The sequence below is a fragment of the Sorex araneus genome, chromosome 4 (genome assembly GCF_027595985.1).
Source record: "Sorex araneus isolate mSorAra2 chromosome 4, mSorAra2.pri, whole genome shotgun sequence".
Classification (NCBI taxonomy): domain Eukaryota; kingdom Metazoa; phylum Chordata; class Mammalia; order Eulipotyphla; family Soricidae; genus Sorex; species Sorex araneus.
This window is the reverse complement of record NC_073305.1, coordinates 159965953-159989076: the sequence shown is the minus strand read 5'-3', so window position 1 is coordinate 159989076 and position 23124 is coordinate 159965953. Positions and strand designations below refer to the sequence as shown.

At 34.7% G+C, this 23124-nt stretch overlaps 1 protein-coding gene across 1 annotated transcript in view; it reads right to left on the bottom strand.

Moving 5' to 3' along the window:
* Positions 1-1068: 1068 nt before the first annotated feature.
* Positions 1069-23124, bottom strand: part of EYA4 (EYA transcriptional coactivator and phosphatase 4) — a 267283-nt gene continuing 245227 nt past the window's right edge. The window contains exons 14-19 of the mRNA XM_055135767.1: positions 18771-18829; positions 18505-18665; positions 16037-16151; positions 10252-10373; positions 7889-7989; positions 1069-4390 (exon numbers count right to left, since the gene is read on the bottom strand). Of these exons, the coding sequence (XP_054991742.1) occupies positions 4310-4390; positions 7889-7989; positions 10252-10373; positions 16037-16151; positions 18505-18665; positions 18771-18829 (639 nt within the window). The 3' untranslated portion in view covers positions 1069-4309. The remainder of the gene's footprint in view (positions 4391-7888; positions 7990-10251; positions 10374-16036; positions 16152-18504; positions 18666-18770; positions 18830-23124) is intronic.

The following is a 23124-nucleotide window of genomic DNA, read 5'->3' as shown; positions in this document are numbered from 1 at the left end:
TTGACTCCTATCATTTTAAATCTCTTTAATTTCAGAACGTGATAAAGAATTTTCCATGGTTTATTTATTCATAAAACAAATATTTTTTGAATACCTACTATATACTAGAGACTTTCCTAAACATTGGGTATACAGAATCAACTAAATAAAACAAAAATTTTGCTTTACAAAGCATATATTTAGTGGTAAATCATACAAAAGACAAGAAAATTATGTGCAATTAAGAAAAATAAACTTGCATTATTTAGCAGAGAAATGGAAATAAGGTAAATGGTATGTAGTAGTGGGGGTGGGGAGATATGGAAATTTAAACACAGGAATGTACTCAGCAATTTGGGTAATAATGTTCTAAAAAGTGATAAATGAGGACTGTCAGAAATAGCCTTTGGTTTATATTTTAAAAATAGATTTGAGCAGGAATTGTACCTTATACAGTATGTAAGGGACTATTTTATCTCTTTCTCAAAAACTCCTATCTTGAAAGCTACTTATGAATCTTACCCCACATACATGTACGAGAAACTTACATAAATATGATAACTATATTGTAAAGAGGCAAGATAAAGGAAATAATATTTTTGTAATAATTTTGCTACTTTACCTTAAAGTAGCAAAATTGCTGAGTAGACTGAAAATTCAGGCATGTATATTGTAATCACTATAGTTAACAATTAGTGGAAGCACACAGATATTGCCAAAAGTAATTAATAAATTTAAATGGAAAGCTAAATGTAAATTTTAAATAAAATAAATATTCTAAACAGCATTTCTGTATCATTAATGAATCAAGACTATGTTATAATTATGCTTGAAAATAGCTATCAGTCTGTAGAAAAATATACAAAGTGAATTGTGAAGTAATTCTTTCGATTACTGATATTCCATGTTACAGCTCAGTGTGTCTTAAGTGTAGAACATGCAATTGAGGCATAAAAAAGAGGAGGTAAGAATACATCAATTCAAACAAAACAGCCAAAATATGAATTTCACTTCATTTAGAACAGTACCAAATACATAAAACGAAACTCCACAACGTGAGCAAGTGAAGAAAAGGAAAACATTTCCAAAGGTATTTATTGAGAAATAGTAAAGATGTACATATTTTTACAAGCTTTTAATATTAATTTACATTTCTTTAAATTATGTAGGCCCCAATAATCTATACTTTTCTAATACATGACAGAAACCCTTGACTTTATGAGGTTTTCATAATGCTACCATAATTGGGAATCAAAATGCAACTTTGGCTCATTATGCTTGTTTGTTTTTAAAAGAAACACTAAATACCATATTCAATGAGAATGTAGGCTGGTCATTAACAAATATGCTTTTTTGAAAAAATAGCTTCATACTGGAGCATGCTGTTGACACTATTTTGAATCTTAGCTCACCATAGACTAAGGAAAAACATTTTTAGAGAGTCATTACTTGCTTTATGTGAACAAGCTGCCTGCATGATTCTAATTTTGGTTTTTTTTTTTGCCTCCAATTTTGGTTTACAAACCTTCTGACTCACTCTTCTACACTATCAAATGGTAGCCACACCACCTGTTTTTGAATTATTTCAGATGTTATACCTTTCTTAGTAATGTACCACGTCTGCTTATAGAGTAGCAAAGACTCATGTTAGTCACACATTTCCAAACTGGTTTACAATAAGGCACAATATTCTCTATATTTCAGAATTATGTAGGAATTATCAAAAGGGCTGTTTTGTTGTTGTTGTTGTTCGTTGGTTAGTTTTTTGGATTTAAGATCAGAAAGGAAGAGGATCTTCTATTTCCAAGAGAGGAAGGGAAGAGTTTTGATTTGAGCAGAACTTAAGTTACATGCTCAAAAGCCATAGGACAAATTGTGACACTGACTTCTGGACCTGTGCCACTACAGTGCCAAAAATTGATGTTCTTCATAAAATGAGCATTTTAGTTTTATGCTGTCAGTCTCTTCTAAAAACATAATCAGAGAAGATGTGAGAAACAGCACTGGCTCATGCCATCAGTGACATTTCCGTTTCTCCAATGAAGGGGTGTTCCTTTCTCCAACGGCAGGGTTAGCAGCATAAGAAGCCTTGCTTTTGTGATATGAAAAAGAATGAGAAATTTAAGTGTAATTCCACAATTCTACCATTTAAAAAAACTGTCTATACAGTAAAGATTTTTTTTATTCACAGTAATAAATACTCAAGGTTTTAGTGCACACCATGTAATAAGAACTGATAATCAATGCAGCTCTTTAATTTTTCAACTATTATTTTCAATATAAAGGTAAGTTTAAGAATATGATTTATCATCATCAACACCATTATTGTTAAAAGTATTCCAACCTACTTTTCTCACAATAGTACTTGGGGTTGCCAATACACCAAAAATTTAAAATTAAGGTCAAAGTTTGTGTGAAAAAAAAATCACAATCTTATACGACATTGGATCTCAATCTCTTTCTGTTCAACATAAACATGGCCTTAGTATTCAGTTAAGGAAAAGAGGTTTACAGTATGGAAAATAATATTTCATTTCCATAGTGAATGTTCTATGCCAAGCACCGATATCATTGGATCTACTGAAGTCTATTATAATGAATTGTTATGGACCAGCCTCTGGTTAGGAACCCTGCTTAGTTGCTGGACTCCAAGTTACACATTATTGCTACTACCCATGGAACTTCTGGTGCAGATACAATTAAACAGCTCCCAGTTCATGAAGTCTTAAGTTTCCATAAAGAAGCTATGTCATATGAAATGACAGGAGAACCAGTACTGTGTTCCTAAGATGGGTTATATATACCAAGGAGAAAAACACATGCAAACACAATGACAACAGGTTCTCCTTGAATGAACATAGCCCTCTGTGCAGCGATGGTACAGGCAGAAACTAAGGGAGACAAGTTGGTAATGAAGAGAGCCTGGCTTTGTGTGTTAAAACTGAAACCCAGGTACTATTTCACTGTTGTGATTTCAGTGATGCTATCCAGATCTGGTTCATTTGATCACTTATTTTATGATGATATTCCACATAAAATTTTAATTGATCCATTTTTTTCCTTAGAACCAATATATGGCATCCACTTCCCATTACTAAGGATGTTTTATTTTCACCATGGCCTTGGCTTTTATAAGTGCCCTTCATTTTTACTTTAAGCCATGTTATCTCACTGTGAATTTTAAGTTGTTTATGGCATGTTCAAAGAGTATTTTGGTGGTATTTGCTCATGATTTTCACACAAAAATAGTTCTCCCTACACAACTTAAACATATCGAAAAGTCAAACTTAAAACAGTGCAAAATGTCACGAATATGGCTCTTAGTTTTCCCCAGTAAAAGTCTAGAAAGAGTAATCGAGACTTCAACATATACTTCACTTTCTAAGCAAAGGTCCCACAGTCTTTCTCAAACATTCTGCTTATGGTTGGATACACAAGTAGTTGCCTCATACAATTATTGGAATTATTCAGAACCCAAATAAACCACAAGATTGCCTTTATTATGACTTTTCTCATTGCAACAAATAATTTCTTGATGGTGCAGTATTGAGATTCGATAGCTTGAATTTTAAATTTGGTCATGTTAAGAATGATCAGAAAAACGCTTTTTGGTTTCCATTACCTACAGGGATTTTTAACCAAAGTTACATTGTAACACACAAACTCTGTCTTGTCTTTAAGGCACAACACATCAGTATGAACATTCTGCTTGCCAAACTTAAAAAAGAGACAATATTAGATTCCCATTGCCCTTCCCGTATCCCTCCCCAACAAATGAAAGAAAAATTGCATCCATTTTCAGCCAGCTTCTAATAAAAGTCACAGTAAATTATTTTCATCAATAATTTACACCAATTATAGGTCTAGATAGGCTTGTCCTTTGACAGTCTGAGTGCATTCCAATTCAGATTCTCTGGGCTAGGTAGGGTAAAGTCAGATTCAAACCTCAGGGCTGAGAAGATCTCCCATGTTGAGGAATGTTGTTGAACATCACCTTGTCAGATGGAGCATGTGTTGGTGCTTTGACAGGTTAAAAGTTCTTCACTAAAGCTGTTAATTCCAGTTAGGACTCATTCGGTGTGTACCAGCAACCTCCACAGATTTTTTTAAAAACCATTAAAGTGTTGTAAATATAAGACCATAGAGCTTCCTTTCTGTAGCACTAAACTTTAATTCCATTCAGCAACTGAATTCTTCATTCAGGAATTTTCATTCCAAATTATGATTTCATCCTTTAAGACAATTTGTATGTGTAAAGCCAGAGGCATTAATCACACATAGAAATTCAGTGTACTTGAAATATAAAAACGGATCTCCAGCTAGAGAACAGTTACAAATACTCTAATTCCAGTGCTTGATGTAGAGCCAAGAGGTCTGAATGACTTGATATCCTCCAAAAGGGCATGTTGTGCTGTGTGTTAGAGAAGAAGGGATGAGGGTGGGGGGAGGAGGAATGGAGAGAAATCATAACTATTGTATCAATGAAGCATCCAAACACACAAGGGTACATAGTCCACCCAGTTAAGGGAGGGGACTCTCAGGAGGGATGATCACAATTGAAGACCGGTAGCATCAATATGGCATTGCCAAAATAATAAATAGATCTGAACTGGATTATAATTAATATAAGAACAAATACTGAGATTCCTCACATTGTTTAATATTTTCTTCTAGAAAGTATCATCACTGACATTGACATCTAAAAAAGCAAGCTGAGCAAGTTGGGCATCACACCCTGTGGCTTGATAGAGTATTTTAATTTTAATTCCCATGTGTCTAACTTAAAATTTTGTTTTGTTTTGTGTTGTTTTGGGGCCATACCCAAATTGTGCTCATGATTACTCCTAATTTTGCACCCAGGAATCACTCCTGGAATCACTCAGGGGAGCAGATGCAGTGACTGGGGTCAAACTCAGGTTGGCTGTGTGCAATACAAGCACCCTATAAAATGTGCTATCTCTTCTGCTCCAATCTTTAACAAATATTAAAATAATCTCTAAAGCCCAAGGCTTTTTGTATAATCAAAAAGATGGTGAATTCACTTCTGTGTAAAGTAAAATTCAAAATTGAACCATACTTTCTAATGAGATAGACAAAAAGTATGAGCTGATTAATTTTTTTAATTGTCTGGGTAAAATAGTGATCAAAGTCATAAGTGTTCACTTGATTTATTTCACTGGCAAGGGATTTAGAGGTGGCATCCTAATAACCATTATTAATGGGGAAGAAGCCACACCCAAGATGAGAAAATTTTTGTGGTACAAAAGTTCTTAGATATTTAATGGGCTGTGGTCCTACAAAGACATATGAGTACTGTGAATAGTGCAGTATACACAGTTATAGTGAGTATAGTGCACCGAATTATATTTTCATGGAAGACTGTGATAACGAAAAAATAAATGTATAAAAGAATTCCACTGCAGATAATAAAGAAAAAAAAGGTACACCAGAGCAACTAGCCAATCACTGCATGTTTTATCTAATACACTCTTATAGAATATTTTAGAGCTATACATATATGTAGATATAACACATAAAACCCAATTTTACTCTAAAAGTTAATCAAAGTAGTAACCATCACTGTTATACAAGCATTTCTGTCCAATGTGTTAGATGTGTTAGTCATAGCCACAGGTACCTATCAAATACTTTGAAATGTAGCTCATCTGGCTCAAAATTTATAATGAATTTCAAAGACCTGTCATGTAAAATAAAAGTGTAATCATCACAGTAACAATCTCATATGTGTTAGGCCTTGAGACAATAATATTGAAGTGAAATTGAAATATGTATTGAAGTAAAATATATTAGTGCAATAATATATATCTTTTTAGGTTTTCAATGTGGATTCTAGAAACTTCAAAATGATAAATATTACCACATAAAAGTTATAGGGGATATCTTTTAGATATGAGAGCAATTTAGCTAATAATTTCTAAGCCTTAAACTTTCTTCTTAAATTTAACAAAGTCCAATTTTTAAGGTCAAATTTAAGCAGAGAAATTCACCTGTAAGTTTTAAAAAATATTTCAGCTCAGATCTATTTGTGATTACAAAACAGTGCTTTTATCACTGCACATGCAATTATAGCTATATACAAAGAAAAGCATGCATTCTGGGTATTTAAGAACCAACCACCTGCATTTCAAAATATAGAAATATAAGCCATCACCATCACCAAAACTGTATCTACACAAACAACTATTTGGAAATAGCATTCTAAATTCTTTTCCACTTGGAGTCATGCTTTTTTATCCTGAAGTTTTAAGTGTAAAGTAGAGAGTATAAAAACTGATATATCATAAATAGAGTACATTTTATAAGTTTAAATTTTCAAGAAATATACATTTTCTGATTTTGAAAAAAATACTTTTATTATTATGCCTAGCCTAAATACATGTGACTTTCATAGATGCTCAAAACCATGAAAAGTATTTTACTGAGCTTTCTGCAAATACTGTTATTTCCTGTGTTCTATTATGGTGCCAATATGTAAAATTAAAACAAGCTGTGAGCCACTGGATATGCACCCGTCCAAAAATAAAAAGAAAGGAAAGTTAAAACAAATATGACTTAAGGCATTGACAATTCACAAAACCTAGGAGATAATTTTAATTATGTACAACTAGAAAGCATTTCAAGTAGTTGTCAGTGATGAAAGATCTATTTCTAGTGACCAGACTTCTGACCATAGTCCTTGGGTTGTGGGCAACAGTCTTGGATCGATGACATTGTTAAATTAAACCAAGATGCTTGGGCGTAAGTAGACTCCATACTGCCTTTCTTAATACTATGAAAGGCAAGGCACAGAGAATTTCAAGGTGGCGGCCAACACTTCACAAAGGTGTTTAAAGTACCACTTGTTTGATTTTAAAAATCTTATAACCTTAAATCATTTATTTCTTCTTTGTATTATAGTTATAATGATTTGAAAATTTAGACCTAAAATTTTGACATAATAAAGACACATTCTTTCTACTAAAACAATACAAGCTGATCTGTCACTGTTTAAAAACAATGAAGACTCATTATTTTTCTTTGTTTTCTAAGTGAGATTACTTTCATATTGGGTAGATTATATTTTACTTTCATTCACAGAAAGAAGCAATAGATTTCAATGTTGTGTTGATTTATAATTTGTTTTCTGGGCCCAACAGTGTTATCATTCTTCTTTTGATATTGAGTTAACCATCTAAATATATTTGATTACATTTATTTCTTCTTCATAATACTGGCCTGATAGAAATGCTTATTTAAATAACTAAGGCTCTGAATCATTTTTCCAGTCAACTTCTTGGCTTTAATCAAGTACCAAGACTTACTAAAACAAAATATAAAAAATGTGAGATATATTGCCTCAAAGTCTCTGTAATGCATTGGCACAGCAGAATCTGAGTTAGATATCTCAATCCTGCAACAGTTATGAGATTTCCTCACAACAGATCTTTTCTTCAAATTCTTTAATATTATTCTGGCATTTATCATTAAAATGTCTGCTTATTACTAGACACAAGTACCATATGGCCAAGAGGATGAATGAAGAAAGACCTAAGAATGAAGGCACTCATAACACTTATCCATAAAGCTCACTAACTTCATTAGCATCTTAAATTTCATATGCTTAAGACTGGTCATTCTTCCTTCTTACAAATTACTGTGCATGTATGTATTTAAACATAAACTATTTATATTAAGTATAACTGTATTATGCTGCATTATCAAATCTCAGGCAAAAAATGCTAGACTCCAAATGGTTAATTTAAATGTAAGTATTGACCTCATGCTCTTAACTGCTTTGTATCTATAAATTTATATAATTTGTCAAGCTGCCAATGGGTCAAACTACAGGAATGCAAACAAGAAAGCTTGCATTACAAGTATCACACCAACATTGTTTGAGACAGGTTACCTTTTTTGCTGCCTGTTCTTCTTCTACACCATCCCCAATTACAACATACACTACTTTTCTGCCAAACCTTTGCATTATTCGTTCAAAGCAACTTTCTTTTCCTGGAAGATAAATGAGATAAAGTTCAGAGTGAAGTTACCTGGTTAGCGGCATGCTCCTCATCTCGGCCATCTCCAATCACAACATAAGTTATGTTAGTGCCAAATCTGGACACTATACGCTCAAAACAGCTTTCCTTGCCTGAAAAACAATGCACTGCTTATTCTTCCATCCATTGCATTCATTAACCTAGAGATTCATAAAGTGTTAGTTAATTATTCCTGATTAATAATCACTTAAGCTAGCTTGCAACTCCGGGGTTTATGAAATCAACAAGTGTTTAAATAATGCAAGTCTTGATTTGAGACAGATTAAACAAATAACTTTGCATTCAAAAGAGGTCAATAGGGTAAAGCATTTGTATTTTTAACTCCTCCAATGGACAGTTGGAATAATTTTCCTAGTGAACTTAAAATTTAATATTCACTTTGACCCTTTATTCCAACTTTAAGTAGTACACACAAGTCAGTTGAAAATATTACTTTGAAAAATTTAAAATATATCTTAATTTTTAAAGGAATGAGGAGATAATAGATGTGAATTTACCTATATAAACAACTTTATACAAGTGACTGGGAATTAGTTTTCTCAGGTTAATTGCACTAAGAGCACTGTCTGATTGGGTCACTGTATGGGACAAGAGAATCCTCTGACTGCAATCAGGGAACAATGCTGATATTTTGACACATCTGTCTTTTCAAGAATTGTTATTATTCTTTGAATTTCATACCAATACTGTTCATGTAGTCATTCGGATTTCTGTCTTGATATAATTTAGAAGTCCCCCAAAACTTATACTAGTGTACAGGGAAAAATTATTTTAACAATTATCTTTAAATAATTGTTAAGATTATTTTTAACAATTGATATGAGGAAATATCTGGCCAATACAAAATATTCTTGAGAAAATATTTATGTTGGTGCAAAATGGCTTAGTTTGTCAAAAAACAAAATCAAGTTCTCTATATGAATTCTGTAGTGTAAATATTTGCATCTATATTAAATTTTAGTTGGACTGTTATCAGGCTCTGAATTATAGCATTATAAAAATCTACAATTGGTATTATGAAAGCTTGGTTCTCTTTAATCATACTTCTGAAACAGCTGCAACTGGGGGCTCCATTTGCTTGTGTCAATCTCAAACATTGTTAAGCCCACAGCAGGTTATTTTTGGTCAGAAATGTTAGGATTTTTGAATTTCTCTTGTCAAGTTGCCAAGATCTGTTTATTAACCTTTAGGAAACATTATATAACCCATCTATTTCCTGAGGCATTTCCTTAAAAGTTGGATACATGAGCTTTTTTTTAACTCTTTTAAGATAGAAAAATTTCTTAATTGTGTATTAGAGATCATGGGCAATAAATACACTTAAATTCAAAGATTGGTCCACATTTAGATATATCCAAATAAACAAAATTAAAATAGCTCTTTGTTGTTGAAGAGTTTTGCAAATGTGAATTTCCAACCAATGAATTTTGTGAATGCTCCAATTATGTTTAAGATTCATAATATTTTTTATTTCTGAAATCAAAAACATTAGTTCAATTTAGAAAATAAAAATAATTTTATCTTAGGTTTAAGTTATTTTTCTGTTGAAGTAGCAAATTATAAATTTATGTAAGTATTACATAGGTATCACTAAAATATGTATGCATACTGTCCTATAGTATCATTTCATCATACAATTGATTATTGAATATGCAAGGATTAAATATTATATACATCATAGTAATCAAAATAGTAAACACCAAGTCTATAAATAATTCATATAATAAGATATACCATGATGATTTGAATATATATACCACAATGTACTGTGTATAAACATATTTACATGAAATGAGTTAGAACTATTCAGATACTGAGATCAGAATTCACTAGGTAACAATTTCTCTATTTTATTTTTTTGGGTAGGGGAAGCACACCCAGCAGTGCTCAGAGCTTACTCCTGACTCTGGGCTCGGAGATCACTTCAGATAGGGCTCAGGGAGACCATAGGGTGGTCAGGGATTGAACCTAGTTCAATTGTGTATAAGGAGAGCACTCTACCTTGAGCTATCTCTCCAGTCCCTCAGTATTTCCTTTTGTAATTTTCATAAAATATGCACATGTACAATGAATTGCAGGGGACTCAGGACAAAACTCTAGTATTCTAAGAGCAAAATTTGTGAAAAAAAGGAATCATGCAGAAACACACACTATGAAAATTCGCCAAAACACAGATGTGAACACATTTCATAAAGAGTAGGAATAATTTTCTTACCTATTTTAGTTGCACTGTAAATATTCTCAATGGGGAAAGCACCTCCTAAACTATAGAGTAGAACCTTCGCAAGTGCTGGGATCAGTTGGGTTGTTGTTACCAAAACATTTACGCAGTTACTCCTAAGGTAAGGGAGGAAATATGCACATTTTTTCTAATATAAAATTATCATAATATAAATATGTTCTCTAAACTCCATAATAAGACAGACTGTAGTAACATAACATGATAATATTCAACACCCATTAATGGAATGCCTACTATCTGGCAGGCACCATGAAAAAATCAAGAATTATATCCTCAAAGGCAGAAAAAGAAAACAGGCAACATGAAGTCAGGAAGAAATGATGCCTTTGTGTTCCAACCTCCAGGACCATAACACACACACACACACACACACACACACACTCACACACAAATAGATATTTGAAATAGGTAATATTTTCTCTAATAGATTTTCTCAAATCCTTGTAGAATTTCAGAGAAAAATACCCACTTCAACATCAACAATCATGGGAAGGCTATCGGAGAGGGGATGGCACAGCTCTAAACTTCGAAAGCATCCGTATCAGGTATTTTACTTTTTAATGTTGATAGAGAGCTGTGTGTGCCAAAGCTTTCAGAGTCTGGGAAGCAGGGAATGTAGGCAGGAAGAAGGTGATAGAATGGTCACATAAAAAGGGGCTGACAGTAGTATGTGAGACACAAAGATGGAGGAGACTTAGGATGGAGGGGTCAAATCCCTAAACCTCTTCCTCAATCACAAGAGAGGACGTGCAGTATTTAATAGACCCCCATTTTAATGCATCTACAAAAGCAATACCTTTTGTATTTGAGGATCTCTTATTTTATAAATTTGCAGTTATTTCTTTAGTTATTTATTTTAGTGATAGTAAAGGAGGGAAGTAAAAAGTCAATAAAAATGAATTGCGAATCTAGTAAAAACAGAGATCAACAAATGGGACTACATTAAACTAAAAAGCTTCTGCACCGCAAGAAATACATTGACCAGAATCCAAAGACTATCCACAGAATGGGAAAGGATATTTACACAATACCCATCAGATAAGGGGTTGATATCAATGGTATATAAAGCACTGGTTGAACTCTACAAGAAGAAAACATCCAACCCCATCAAAAAATGGGGCGAAGAAATGAACAGAAACTTTACCAAGGAAGAAATACGAATGGCCAAAAGGCACATGAAAAAGTGCTCTGCATCACTAATCATCAGAGAGATGCAGATCAAAACAACCATGAGATACCACCTCACACCACAGAGACTAGCACACATCCAAAAGAACAAAAGCAACCGCTGTTGGAGAGGATGTGGGGAGAAAGGGACCCTTCTTCACTGCTGGTGGGAATGCCGACTGGTTCAGCCCTTCTGGAAAACAATTTGGACGATTCTCAAAAAATTAGATATTGAATTCCCATTTGACCCAGCAATACCACTGCTGGGAATATATCCCAGAGAGGCAAAAAAGTACAATCGAAACAACATCTGCACATGTATGTTCATCGCAGCACTGTTTACAATAGCCAGAATCTGGAAAAAACCCGAATGCCCCAGAACGGATGACTGGTTGAGGAAACTTTGGAACATCTATACAATGGAATACTATGCAGCTGTTAGAAAAAAGGAGGTCAAGAATTTTGTAGTTAAGTGGATGGGCATGAAAAGTTTCATGCTGAGTGAAATGAGTCAGAAAGAGAGAGACAGACATAGAAAGATTGCACTCATCTATGGTATATAGAATAACAGAGTGGGAGACTATCACCCAAGAACTGTAGAAATAAGTACCAGGAGGTTGACTCCATGGCTTCGAGGCTGGCCTCACGTTCCGGGGAAAGGTCAACTCAGAGAAGCGATCACCAACTACATTGTAGTCGAAGGCCATGTGGGGGAAGGGAGTTGCGGGCTGAATGAGGGCTAGAGACTGAGCACAGCGGCCACTGAACACCTTTATTGCAAACCACAACAGCTAATTAGAGAGAGAGAACAGAAGGGAATGCCTTGCCACAGTGGCAGGGTGGGGTGGGGGGGAGATGGGATTGGGGAGGGTGGGAGGGACGCTGGGTTTACGGGTGGTGGAGAATGGGCACTGGTGAAGGGATGGGTTCCCGAACTTTGTATGAGGGAAGTATAAACACAAAAGTGTATAAATCTGTAACTGTACCCTCACGGTGATTCTCTAATTAAAAATAAATAAAATTAAAAAAAAAAAAAAGAAATAAAAAAAATGAATTGCGAATGTCTGGACAAATAGAAAGTGAGTTATTTTCTTTACAAGCTTTTTCCACGCACATGAAATTTGGAATCAAAAAGCACATGACTAGGGGCTTTTATCTCGTCGAGAGTTTATAGCACAATCCCTTGAATTTGTGAAGACCACCCAGTAGTCTTTATAAATCACTAGTATAATTTTTCAGCAACCTTTTACCCTCCTGCAAATTCTGTAATTTTGTAATTGCCCTCCTGTAATCCTGAAGATCAGTTTAATGTCAACTTTTCATGACTGTGCATATGCTTAGCCTACAATGCATTTAATAGTAGTCTTTGTTTTCTTTATATACATGTATATATAAGTATATTATATATATAAATGTTGATAATTTTTTTTTCTTTTTGGGTCACACCGGCAATGCACAGGGGTTACTCCTGGCTCCTGCACTCAGGAATTACTCCTGCTGGTGCTCAGGGGACCATATGGGATGCTGGGAATTGAACCCAGGTCGGCCTCGTGCAAGGCAAACGCCCTACCCGCTGTGTTATCGCTCCAGCCCCCCAAAATTTTAAATTTATTTTAAAACAAAAATCTTTTTATGTGTAGCTTTTTATACCATTTTTATTTCTAAATTCCCCATCGACACCTGACTTTATAATAGGGACTTGATTATATAGCATAAAAATACCCTGACATTTAAAAGAAGATGTTTAATAACTATTATCAATGTAACCCTTAATTTTACTGATGATAAAATAAAGACCCAGAAAGTACTTACTAGTATATTAGAATACATGGCTTTCCCAAACAATGCCAGATTACTAAAAGTAATACATGAAACAACAAAATCTAACACTTTAAATTAAACAAAATGTTTTATTTATTCAATGCTACATACAGATAAATGTTACAAAATCAGAACATGGTGAAACAAAATTGAATACATTTTTAAAATTTAAAGATGTGGTTTTAAAATCTGTTTTCACTTACACCATATGAAATTCAGAGTTGCATCATTTAGTTTTTAATAGTGGGCACATTCAGCTGTGCTCTGGGGGTCCTGAACCACTCTCAGAAATGGAGGACTGAAATTTCACATCAATAATTTAAAATTATAAGTGCTGCATAAATTTGCAATATAAATTTATAAAATAAAGTCAAGTGTAAGGAAGAAAAGCATCAATGATTTAATCATTTGGAGTCAGTTAACTGCTTTTTCTATTTTGTACATTTTTGCTTTGCATGTCTGTATATAATTTTGTCATTTGGATCATACTATATAGCTATATGTTCTGTCTTCTACTATTTTTGTTATAATTTTGTCATTTGGGTCATACTATAACTATAGGATTCTGTATTCTACTTTTTTGTTTGCAAATATTATAGTACATTCATTTATGGCATACTGTCTAATATTTCCTTTCTCCTCATAAAACATAATGCAGGAAAGATACTCTATCATAGATTTGCACCATAACTTTTTACGTTAGTCACTTAGACGGTTATGATTTCTCTTTTGTTTTTGTTTTGTGGGCCACCCCCGGCTGTGCTCAGTTCTGACTTCTGGCTCTACACTCAGGGATCACGCCTGGAGGGACTCAGGGGAACGTGTGGGGTGTTGGAAACAAACCCAAGTTGACTTCATGGAAGGCAAGAGCTTTACCCACTATACCTTCTTTCCTGGACCAGTTTTGGATTCCTTAATAATATACTTTTTTTGGAGCCACACCTGGAGGTAGTCAGGGCTTACGCCTGGCTCTGAACTCAGAGGTCACTACTGGAGGTGCTCAGGGGACCATATGAGATGCTGGAGATTGAATCCATGCCAGTCATGTACAAGGCATTGTAGTATTGCTCTGGCCCATATATAAGTAATCTGTATGTCAAGTTCTTTTCTTCACATCTTAGTATGTTCTGCAACAATCTTATTAGATATTAATTAATTAAGGAGGAAGGAGATGGATGTTGACCTCCTTCTCAGATAAATACAAATCCTATTTACACTCACACCCAATTTCAGGGGTCCAGAAATCCTCACATTCAGTTTTCCTGACCTGAAGGCCTTTAGACCCCAACATCTTCAACTGTGGATGAACCCCTGCCTGTGTGTGGCAAGGGAGGGTTATAAACTGAATATGAGGGTCATGGAAATTTGTTTCACAATAATTTTTTTTGATGTGTCACCAGTAATTTTTTTATTTATATATCTATTTTATGTACCCATGTACCTGGGGTCATGAGTGGATGGAGCCTAAGAAGTCTTGCTTTAAGTCACCAATTACAAGTCAGCATGTGAATTCTCAGATAACTTTGTTAGAAAAGTCTCCCCTACATTGATTCCAAACTTTCCATTTTAGAAGTTCTCATCTATTCTAATTTTCTCCTTTACAGGTAGAGAGAAAAATGCACTTTATTTTCAACATAACATCTCAAATCATTGAAATTGAAAATCTTGTTCTACACATGAGTTCTCTTCATAATAAATTTTCTGGCTCCTCTCTCCAACGGTTGCTTTTATTGTATTTTCTGCCTAAAACCTTTCTAATGTATGCAGACAGGAAACTTTAATAGTCAAAGCCCAGAACTGAGCAAAATCCTCTGTTGGAGTTTGCCTTTCCCGATGCAGAAAATTACTTACCCCTTTTCTACCTATTTATATTTTCTGTAGCAGTGTGTTGCTCTTTTTGTCTCTAGGCCTGAAGTCCGTGCAGGATTGTACAAATATCCACTTATTTCCCTGTCCTGAGTAGTGGTATTAACTTTATTACTATCAATATATCAATATTTATCTGCTATCTCTCAGAGAAAGAGACAGAGACCAAGTATCTTTCTCTGAATTTTGAGTGTCTCACAAATTTTCTTAGCAAATTTATGCATTTGAAACATGAAACTCAGATAATTGGAAGATTCAACTATATATCACCAGTTATCATTTTTTATGATTTGTAGCATTTTAATTTTATAAAGTAAGTATGTTACTACATAAGTACTATAAACAGTAACATATTTATGGAACACATAATTCAATTATTTACGTCTATACAATTCTATTACTGACATCAACTAGTCATTCAAAAGCTATAAGTATTTCAGAAGATTTTCCTGCACTTTTTTGTACACTTAATTATGTAAAGAATATATAATTGGCTCAGAAGACTTAACAGCCTGCACTTGTTATAGATATACTATTGCTTTCTTAATCTTTGCTGTCATCTCCTCTCTTTTACCCCTCATAGAGTGCTTTCTTTCTTCATTAGAAGCAAAATCACCTTACCTTAGGATTTGCTAGTAGTTATGAAGAGAGAATATAGATAAGAGCACCAGGGTACTCTGACAAGTAGCAGTTCCTGGCCCCATCCTGACATGAGCACACACGCGTGCGCACATACACGCACACACACACACATACACACACACACACACACACACACACTGAAAAATCATTTGACAGAATGAATTGTAAGGTCTAAAACCACAAAACTTTTTTCCATAGGCTGTATAATTGGACCTACATCTTCAATACCGTTTATAATAGAAGCTGCAACAATACTACTTACCTAGTACTAATAATTGATAAAGATTTAAGTGCATTTGTTAGCCAGGAATCTGTTAGACCTTCAATCTCTGCTCGTAACTGCAGCCATGCATCTCTCTTGGCTGGGCCAAGGAGACCTGAAATTCCAAAAGCAAGGAATAGTAAAGAAGTGGACATTTCTCAAGAATACTTAGTTTGTTCTGCCCTATGTCTAGATCGGATGGTTTTATTCCAACCTTTACCAGAAACGGAGATCAATTTATATCAAAAATGGTCCTGCACTTGGAAATTTATTATTTATTCATTCAATGAACATTTATTGAATCACTTTTAGATTTCAGATACTAGGCTAACCTGGGGAAAGAATAGTAAAAAAGTGAACTTGGGTTTTGGCCTCACTGAACCAGATCTGTTACCATGAATGCCTAGCATTTGAGAAGCACTGATATTGCCATTCTTACAGCCATCTCCAAAAGACTGCGATGAAATAGATTTACAGGAATCCTTCAGTTTTAGCTTAGAAAGTTATATCTCAAATAGTCTGGCTGCTTAAAAGTGTATAGTTGGTCCATATTCACAATCATTTCCACTTTTAAACATTAATGATGGAATTACCACCTGCAGCTATTAGAACGTTTCTAGAAGCAGTAATAAAGTTATCAAAAATATTTTATTTTGAAAAAAGAAGCTAAGAATCATGGTTATAGTCCTGAAGCAAACAAATTTCAAAATCCAAGTGGTGTCTTTAGGACCCTGGGCAAGTCAGTAGCCTGAAGGAGCCTATTTCTCATTTGGAAACTGAAGTCTCATGTCTGTGTTCACTTTTGGTTCTGTATGATGATTATTCTTATTGCTATTAGTACTATTATGTGGGGGCTGGAGCGACAGCATAGCGGGTAGGGCATTGGCCTTGCACGCGGCCAACCCGGGTTTGATTCTTCCGTTCCTCTCGGCGAGCCCAGCAAGCTCCTGAGAGTATCCTGCCCGCACGGCAGAGCCTGGCAAGCTCCCCGTGGCATAGTTGATATGCCAAAGACAGTAACAACAAGTCTCACAATGGAGACGTTACTGGTGCCTGCTTGAGAAAATCCATGAACAATGGGATAAGAGTGCTACAGTGCTATTTTTATGTGGATCATGATAGTATTATTATGAGGACTGAACAAAAGTCCTGATACATAGAAAGCTTACGCTCTACCAAGAAACATCTCTAGTCTTCTAACCCTGTCTGTGGCATTGCAATTTGTCATTCTCCTGCCATTGTTGGGTACCTAGTGAGCACATATTATATTTCCAGGATAATTAGGCAAGGGAGATACAAAAAATAAAATAAATACAATCCCACCTTCAGTATATATGTCAGTATGTGCAATATATACATTTATGCATATATTTACATAGAGAATTATTGTTCATATGTTCAATGGTACATGCGCATATGACATATATAACAAGTACACATATATTTAGTTATATTATTCCCTTTCATTTGGGGAAGAGGAGCACATCTGGCAGTGCTCAGGACTCACTCCTGTCTCTGTACTTAAAAGATAACTTCTGACAGTACTCGGTGAGCATACTGGGTACCAGGAATTGAAGCTAATTGGCCAACGTGTATGGCAAGTACACGACCCATTGTACTATTGCTTCAGCTCTATGATTTCATTTTAGACTCTAGTTTCTGCTATTCATCTTCTTCTCATATTCTTAGGGAGACAAAACCTCCAGGAGATAAATCTCATGTGACTTATAACGTATCATGTGTTTGTTAATCTCAAATTAATCTTAATAAAGAGTCCACAAAAACTTATTTTATCTAAAAAAACTCCAGTATCTTAGTTAGATATTATGGATTTGGGTAACACCTGTAATAAACAGATAAGTAAAATCTGGTTTAAATATTTTCTACAAAGTATTTGAATTCTTAAATGCCATGTTAATCACAGTTAATAGGATATCTGGGAAAGATACACTGTTAGAAAAGATGCAATTTTTTTAGACTAAAATAGACTAGCCAAAGGTATTTGAAATGACACAAAATATTGAGTCTATTCATTTTCTGTGGGATTCTAAATGGTAATGGTTGCTGATAACTCTACTTTAAGGATGGATTTGTCATAGTCAATGTTTTCTTCCCGTTCCCTCAATTAGTTAGTTCCTGGGTCTAGTTTTCTCAATAGTGTTCCAAATACAAAAAAGCAGAAACTATTTGCTAAAGTAATGCCCTCCTGGAAGTTTTGACAAAACATCTGAGCACAGAGATTTTCTAGATCCTGTTCAAGAGCAGAATATTTTATTCTGCATTTAGGCACCCCTTCCCTCCCGCACGAACTTGAAGAAGCTAAAAAGGTGGGCTCAGTGTCATTCAGCATGAGCTATTTGGCAATTTATTTTACAGAGGGAACAGTTGCTGACACAAAACATAGAACTATGCTTCAAATTATACCTCTGTCTACAGTACTTTGGTTAGAGTGAAAAAGCTTCAGGTACCTCCGACATTGTTCTTGTAGGTGTTGTATAATTCTTTTACTCTTCTGTAACGAAAAGCCAACTTCCTCATCCAGTCAACTCCTCCTCTCACACCTGTTGGCAAACAAAGGTTTGCACTACTTGCAGCTGCATGGAAGCCATCAGTTGCAAAACTGTAGGTACTGCAACACCCAAAATACATTAAAAAGAAATAAAAGAAGTAATTACATGTGCAAAACTCCAAGGCAGAATTTCTGTAGGAAACATCAGCTGAAGGCATGGCTTACCTTAAGTCCTGCCCATTATCATCAGAAGAAACATCATCTATATGAACTTGATCACACTCCTGTCAAAACATTAAAAATGTGATTTGCTTTTCAAATGATGCCTCTCACAGCTGAAGATTTTCCACCTTTCCATTTGAGTAGACTGACCAGCAGAGGGCAGCATCTACCCAACCATCCCACAACCCCGCAGTGGGAAATGCTACCATTTCTAGTCTTAAGATCAAAAGGGATGGGTGTTTGATGATTGTGTGATTGTAACCCAAACATGAACGCTTGTAACTATCTAACTGTGAATCAATAATTTTTTTTAAAAATCCATAAAAGGGGCCTGAAAGTATTTGATCTACAGGTTTCCTTAGAGCTTTAAAATGAAAGTTAATATTAAAATTACTGACTTGGACTTTTCTTTTGAATATTTATAACAAATTGTATTCACTCTCAAGCATTTCTATTGCAATTTCTATTTCTTAACCTTATTTCTGTTCCATTCTCTGTAGGAATGGGAGCAAAGCTAAATTGAAGGTACATAGAACTTGTTTGGTCTCAACACCTCAGATGGTTACTATTATTCATTATTTGTTCAGCAGCAACAGCAGAGCTCCATAATTATAGTGTCCTGCAAAATTTCTCTGACATCCTGTCTTTTGCTGGGTAAGAAATACCATGTTGCTGTTTAAGGAACCACATTGCTGTTAAAAAAAGTCATATCATTTTAACACAGAAAAAGAGGTAAGGACTATCAATGATGTTTTCTTTTGTTAAACTAAAAAGTACCCACTTTAAACCTGAAAGGATGCCAGGAAGATTTACCATCTCAAATACGCCATAAAACTTAGGGGAAAATAAACTTTAGGTATGCATACTCACACAATTGGCCTGTCTTAAATTACAGTGTCTCAGAAAAAATGATAACTATCCCTGATAAGAATTCAGTTGTTTGTTGTTCTAAGACTCTCATTCTACTTCAGATAATCTACAACGTTTCAGTGAAATAGTACATGACTTGATGAAAGAATTTGCAAGCAGATTTCAAATACCTGATCCCTGCTATGCTCAGGACTATTATGGTCTATGAAATGGGTCCCTGTTCTCAATCTTTCTTAAATGATTTTCATCATATTTATAGATTTTGGTTATCTAATTCGTATATCTTTCAAATTTTATGGAAAATTACTCATTCTATAGATAAAATGCAATACTAAGCAAAAGTTTTTCAGCTATTTCTATACATTATAAAAATAAGAAACATGTAGTGGTGAAATATTTAATCTCATATCTAGTTATCCACAGAATATATTAGATCTCACAGAAGTTTGAGAATGAATTTGTTAGCTCAGGATTCTTTTAAAATTTAGCGACTAGCCCAAACAATATAATTTTGGCACATAAACTGAAAATCCAGTAAGTTAATTTTAAATGTTCATATGTATCACTGTATCACTGTCATCCCATTGTTCATTGATTTACTTGAGCGGGCACCAGTAATGTCTCTATTACACTCAGCCGTGAGATTTTTAGCAGCACTCCTTTACTCATCTTTCCCAACGATTGGAGGCTCTTTCAGGCTCAGAGGAATGAGACCTACTGTTACTGTTTTTGGCACATCGAATATGCCATGGGTAGCTTGCCAGGTCAGCCGTGTGGGCAGGATAATCTCAGTAGCTTGCCAGGCTCTCTGAGAGGTGTGGATATATCTTTTACTGTATCTCTTTATTTTCTTAATTAAAAAAAAAATTTTGCCCATACCCAGCAGTGCTAACTAGGCTTGGGTGACCATATGGGCTGCCAAGAATCAAACCAGGGTAAGCAGCATGCTTAGCAAACACCCTACCTATTGTACTATAGCTCTGGCCTCAAGAGACAAGACTTTAAAGAAAAACTAACATCACAGGCTATAAAGACATTATCATTTTATCTTCAGAATAACAGAATTAAGAGCTCACTCAAACAAGTTCCTTCAAAATCTGAATGTTCAGAATAGCCAGATTATCTACTTTGTCATTCAGATCAAATGTTGGCAAACCCTTTCCTTAAAGGATAAGACACTTTAAAATAAGTTATGGCACTGGTGATTTTTAAATAAATTTATCTACAGTTATAGGTAAGGCAGGATCTGGAAAACGTAATCAATTAGAAATTCCCTAGGAGGCAGGGGGAGGAGGATTCATTATCAAAATATACCTCCACAAATGACCCCCATATGACATAAGCATGAAGCCATTTCTTGTTGAATAAATGGCTTTATTCTACACAAATCATAGCCCCTGACAGAATCCCACATTCATTCAAATTTACTAACACAAAATTATGATGATATAAAATGATAATATTCTGTATGGTAGGAATTGTAAGAAGCTTGTTATAACATAAGTGGAGGAGAGAATGAAAGAATAGTAGATGAGTTTAATCAAACATATCAAAGAAGGCAGACATTAGAAAAGTTTCATCACTATTTACATTGATTTTGGCTGAAAAGATTGTGGTCCAAGCTTTAACCAGAAGTTTCATTATGTTTCCAGAAAACTCTCAGGGAAAAGTATTACAAGCAATAATAGTTGTGTTTGATGAGGCTCTAAAAGACAGAGTGATGAGATTTTTTTTTAAAGTCGTTAGCATGAAAGCTGAAAATAAAGTTCCTTATTTTTTGGTGATGGTGGGGAGGAGGCAGGAGAAGGATGCACACCCAGAAGGACTTTTTCCTGGCTCTGTGCTCAGGGATCAGGCTGGAGCGATAGTACAGCAGTAGGGCATTTGCCTTGCATGCGGCTGACCCGGTTCAATTCCTCTGCCCCTCTCGGAGAGCCTGGCAAGCTACTGAGAATATTTCACCCGCATGGCAGAACTTGGCAAGCTACCCGTGGCGTATTCAACATGCCAAAAACAGTAACAAACAAGTCTCACAATGGAGATGTTACTGGTGCCCGCTCGAGCAAATTGATGAGCAATGGGATGACAGTGACAGTGACAGTGCTCAGGGATCACTCTTGGTGGACTCCGGGGTGAAATACATGGGGATGCTGAGGATCAAACCCTGGTGGCCTGCAAAGTAAGCACCCTGCCCACTGTACTATCCCTGGAAATGAAGTTCTCATCATAGAAAAAGGAGAAGCAAAGTAGTTGTAGATGACAAGGACTATTTATTATTTAGAGAGGCTGAAGATTTTGATAAGAATGTAGAATGAATGATATCAGTAATGAAATAGGGTCATGTGAAGGGCTCATCAAAACACTGAAGCTATGAAATACTTCTCATTTAAATAATTTACATATTTTCCTTTGACAAAAAACTAATGTCATTAAAAGTTGGGAGAAATCTTTGTAAATTATACTCTTCATTAGAAGTTATTTCTATATTAAATACTCATTCATCTTAAGTTTTAGAGAAGTTCTTCTAACATTTCAAGTATTAACTCACCTGATTATTTGCACATTTTGCCCCCAAATTTATTTTTTACTCCCAACGACATCAGTATATCAAACTTATTGGGGCATGAGTTCCATATTTTAAGTTATGTTTGAGGTTTTTCCAAATGGAACTTCTCCTTAAATTTATGCCTAGTTAACTATGCTTGTTGACGCTGGCCTCTTGCCCAAGGATTACAGTCCAGTGAAGGAAACTCGAACTTCAATCACTTACACTTTTAGAAAAATCTAAATAATTGTTCTTCAATTAATTTTCACCCTGAGAACTGTTGTAAGAATCATTTTAACCAAAGCCTCACATAATAAAAAGAACATAGTACTTTGGCTCTTTAGTAAGTTTTAATGTAAAAAATGCAAACATTGAAGATGATTCTAGTACTACTCTTAAATTCATTAATTTTGACTTATAATGCAGCCACAAATGTCGCTATTTTTATCATTAGAATCTACAGTGGTCTTCTCTCACTACTGTGAGTTTGAACTCCCTGGTGCCTTCTTTTCTGGAAGTTATTCTAACTAAAATAATATTTTATTAATACAGAAATCATTCTCTTCTTAGGGGACTAGAGTGAGCATTTCTTTGCAGTTGGACAGGATGTAGTGAAGGGAGGGTTTAAATCTGTTATCTTTTAAGGAATTATGTGAGAACAGCTGCTATTACATGCATTGGTGTATCTATTAAAGAATTTGTGTCTCAAATTAGATTTGGGCAGATAAAAAAAGTCTTGAGAGATTAAATATGTTAAGACAAAGTACATAATAGACTAATGATCTAGTTACTCTCTTTAGGAATTTTCCTCTTTGACAGCAGAAGCAGAAATAACTTAGTAACTATTATAAAATCTATTAAACTTTTTGCTTGATTTTATGGAAATGAAAGATTAGGTGGTAGTAAAACTGACTTTCAAAATCAGATGCAAATGATAACAGA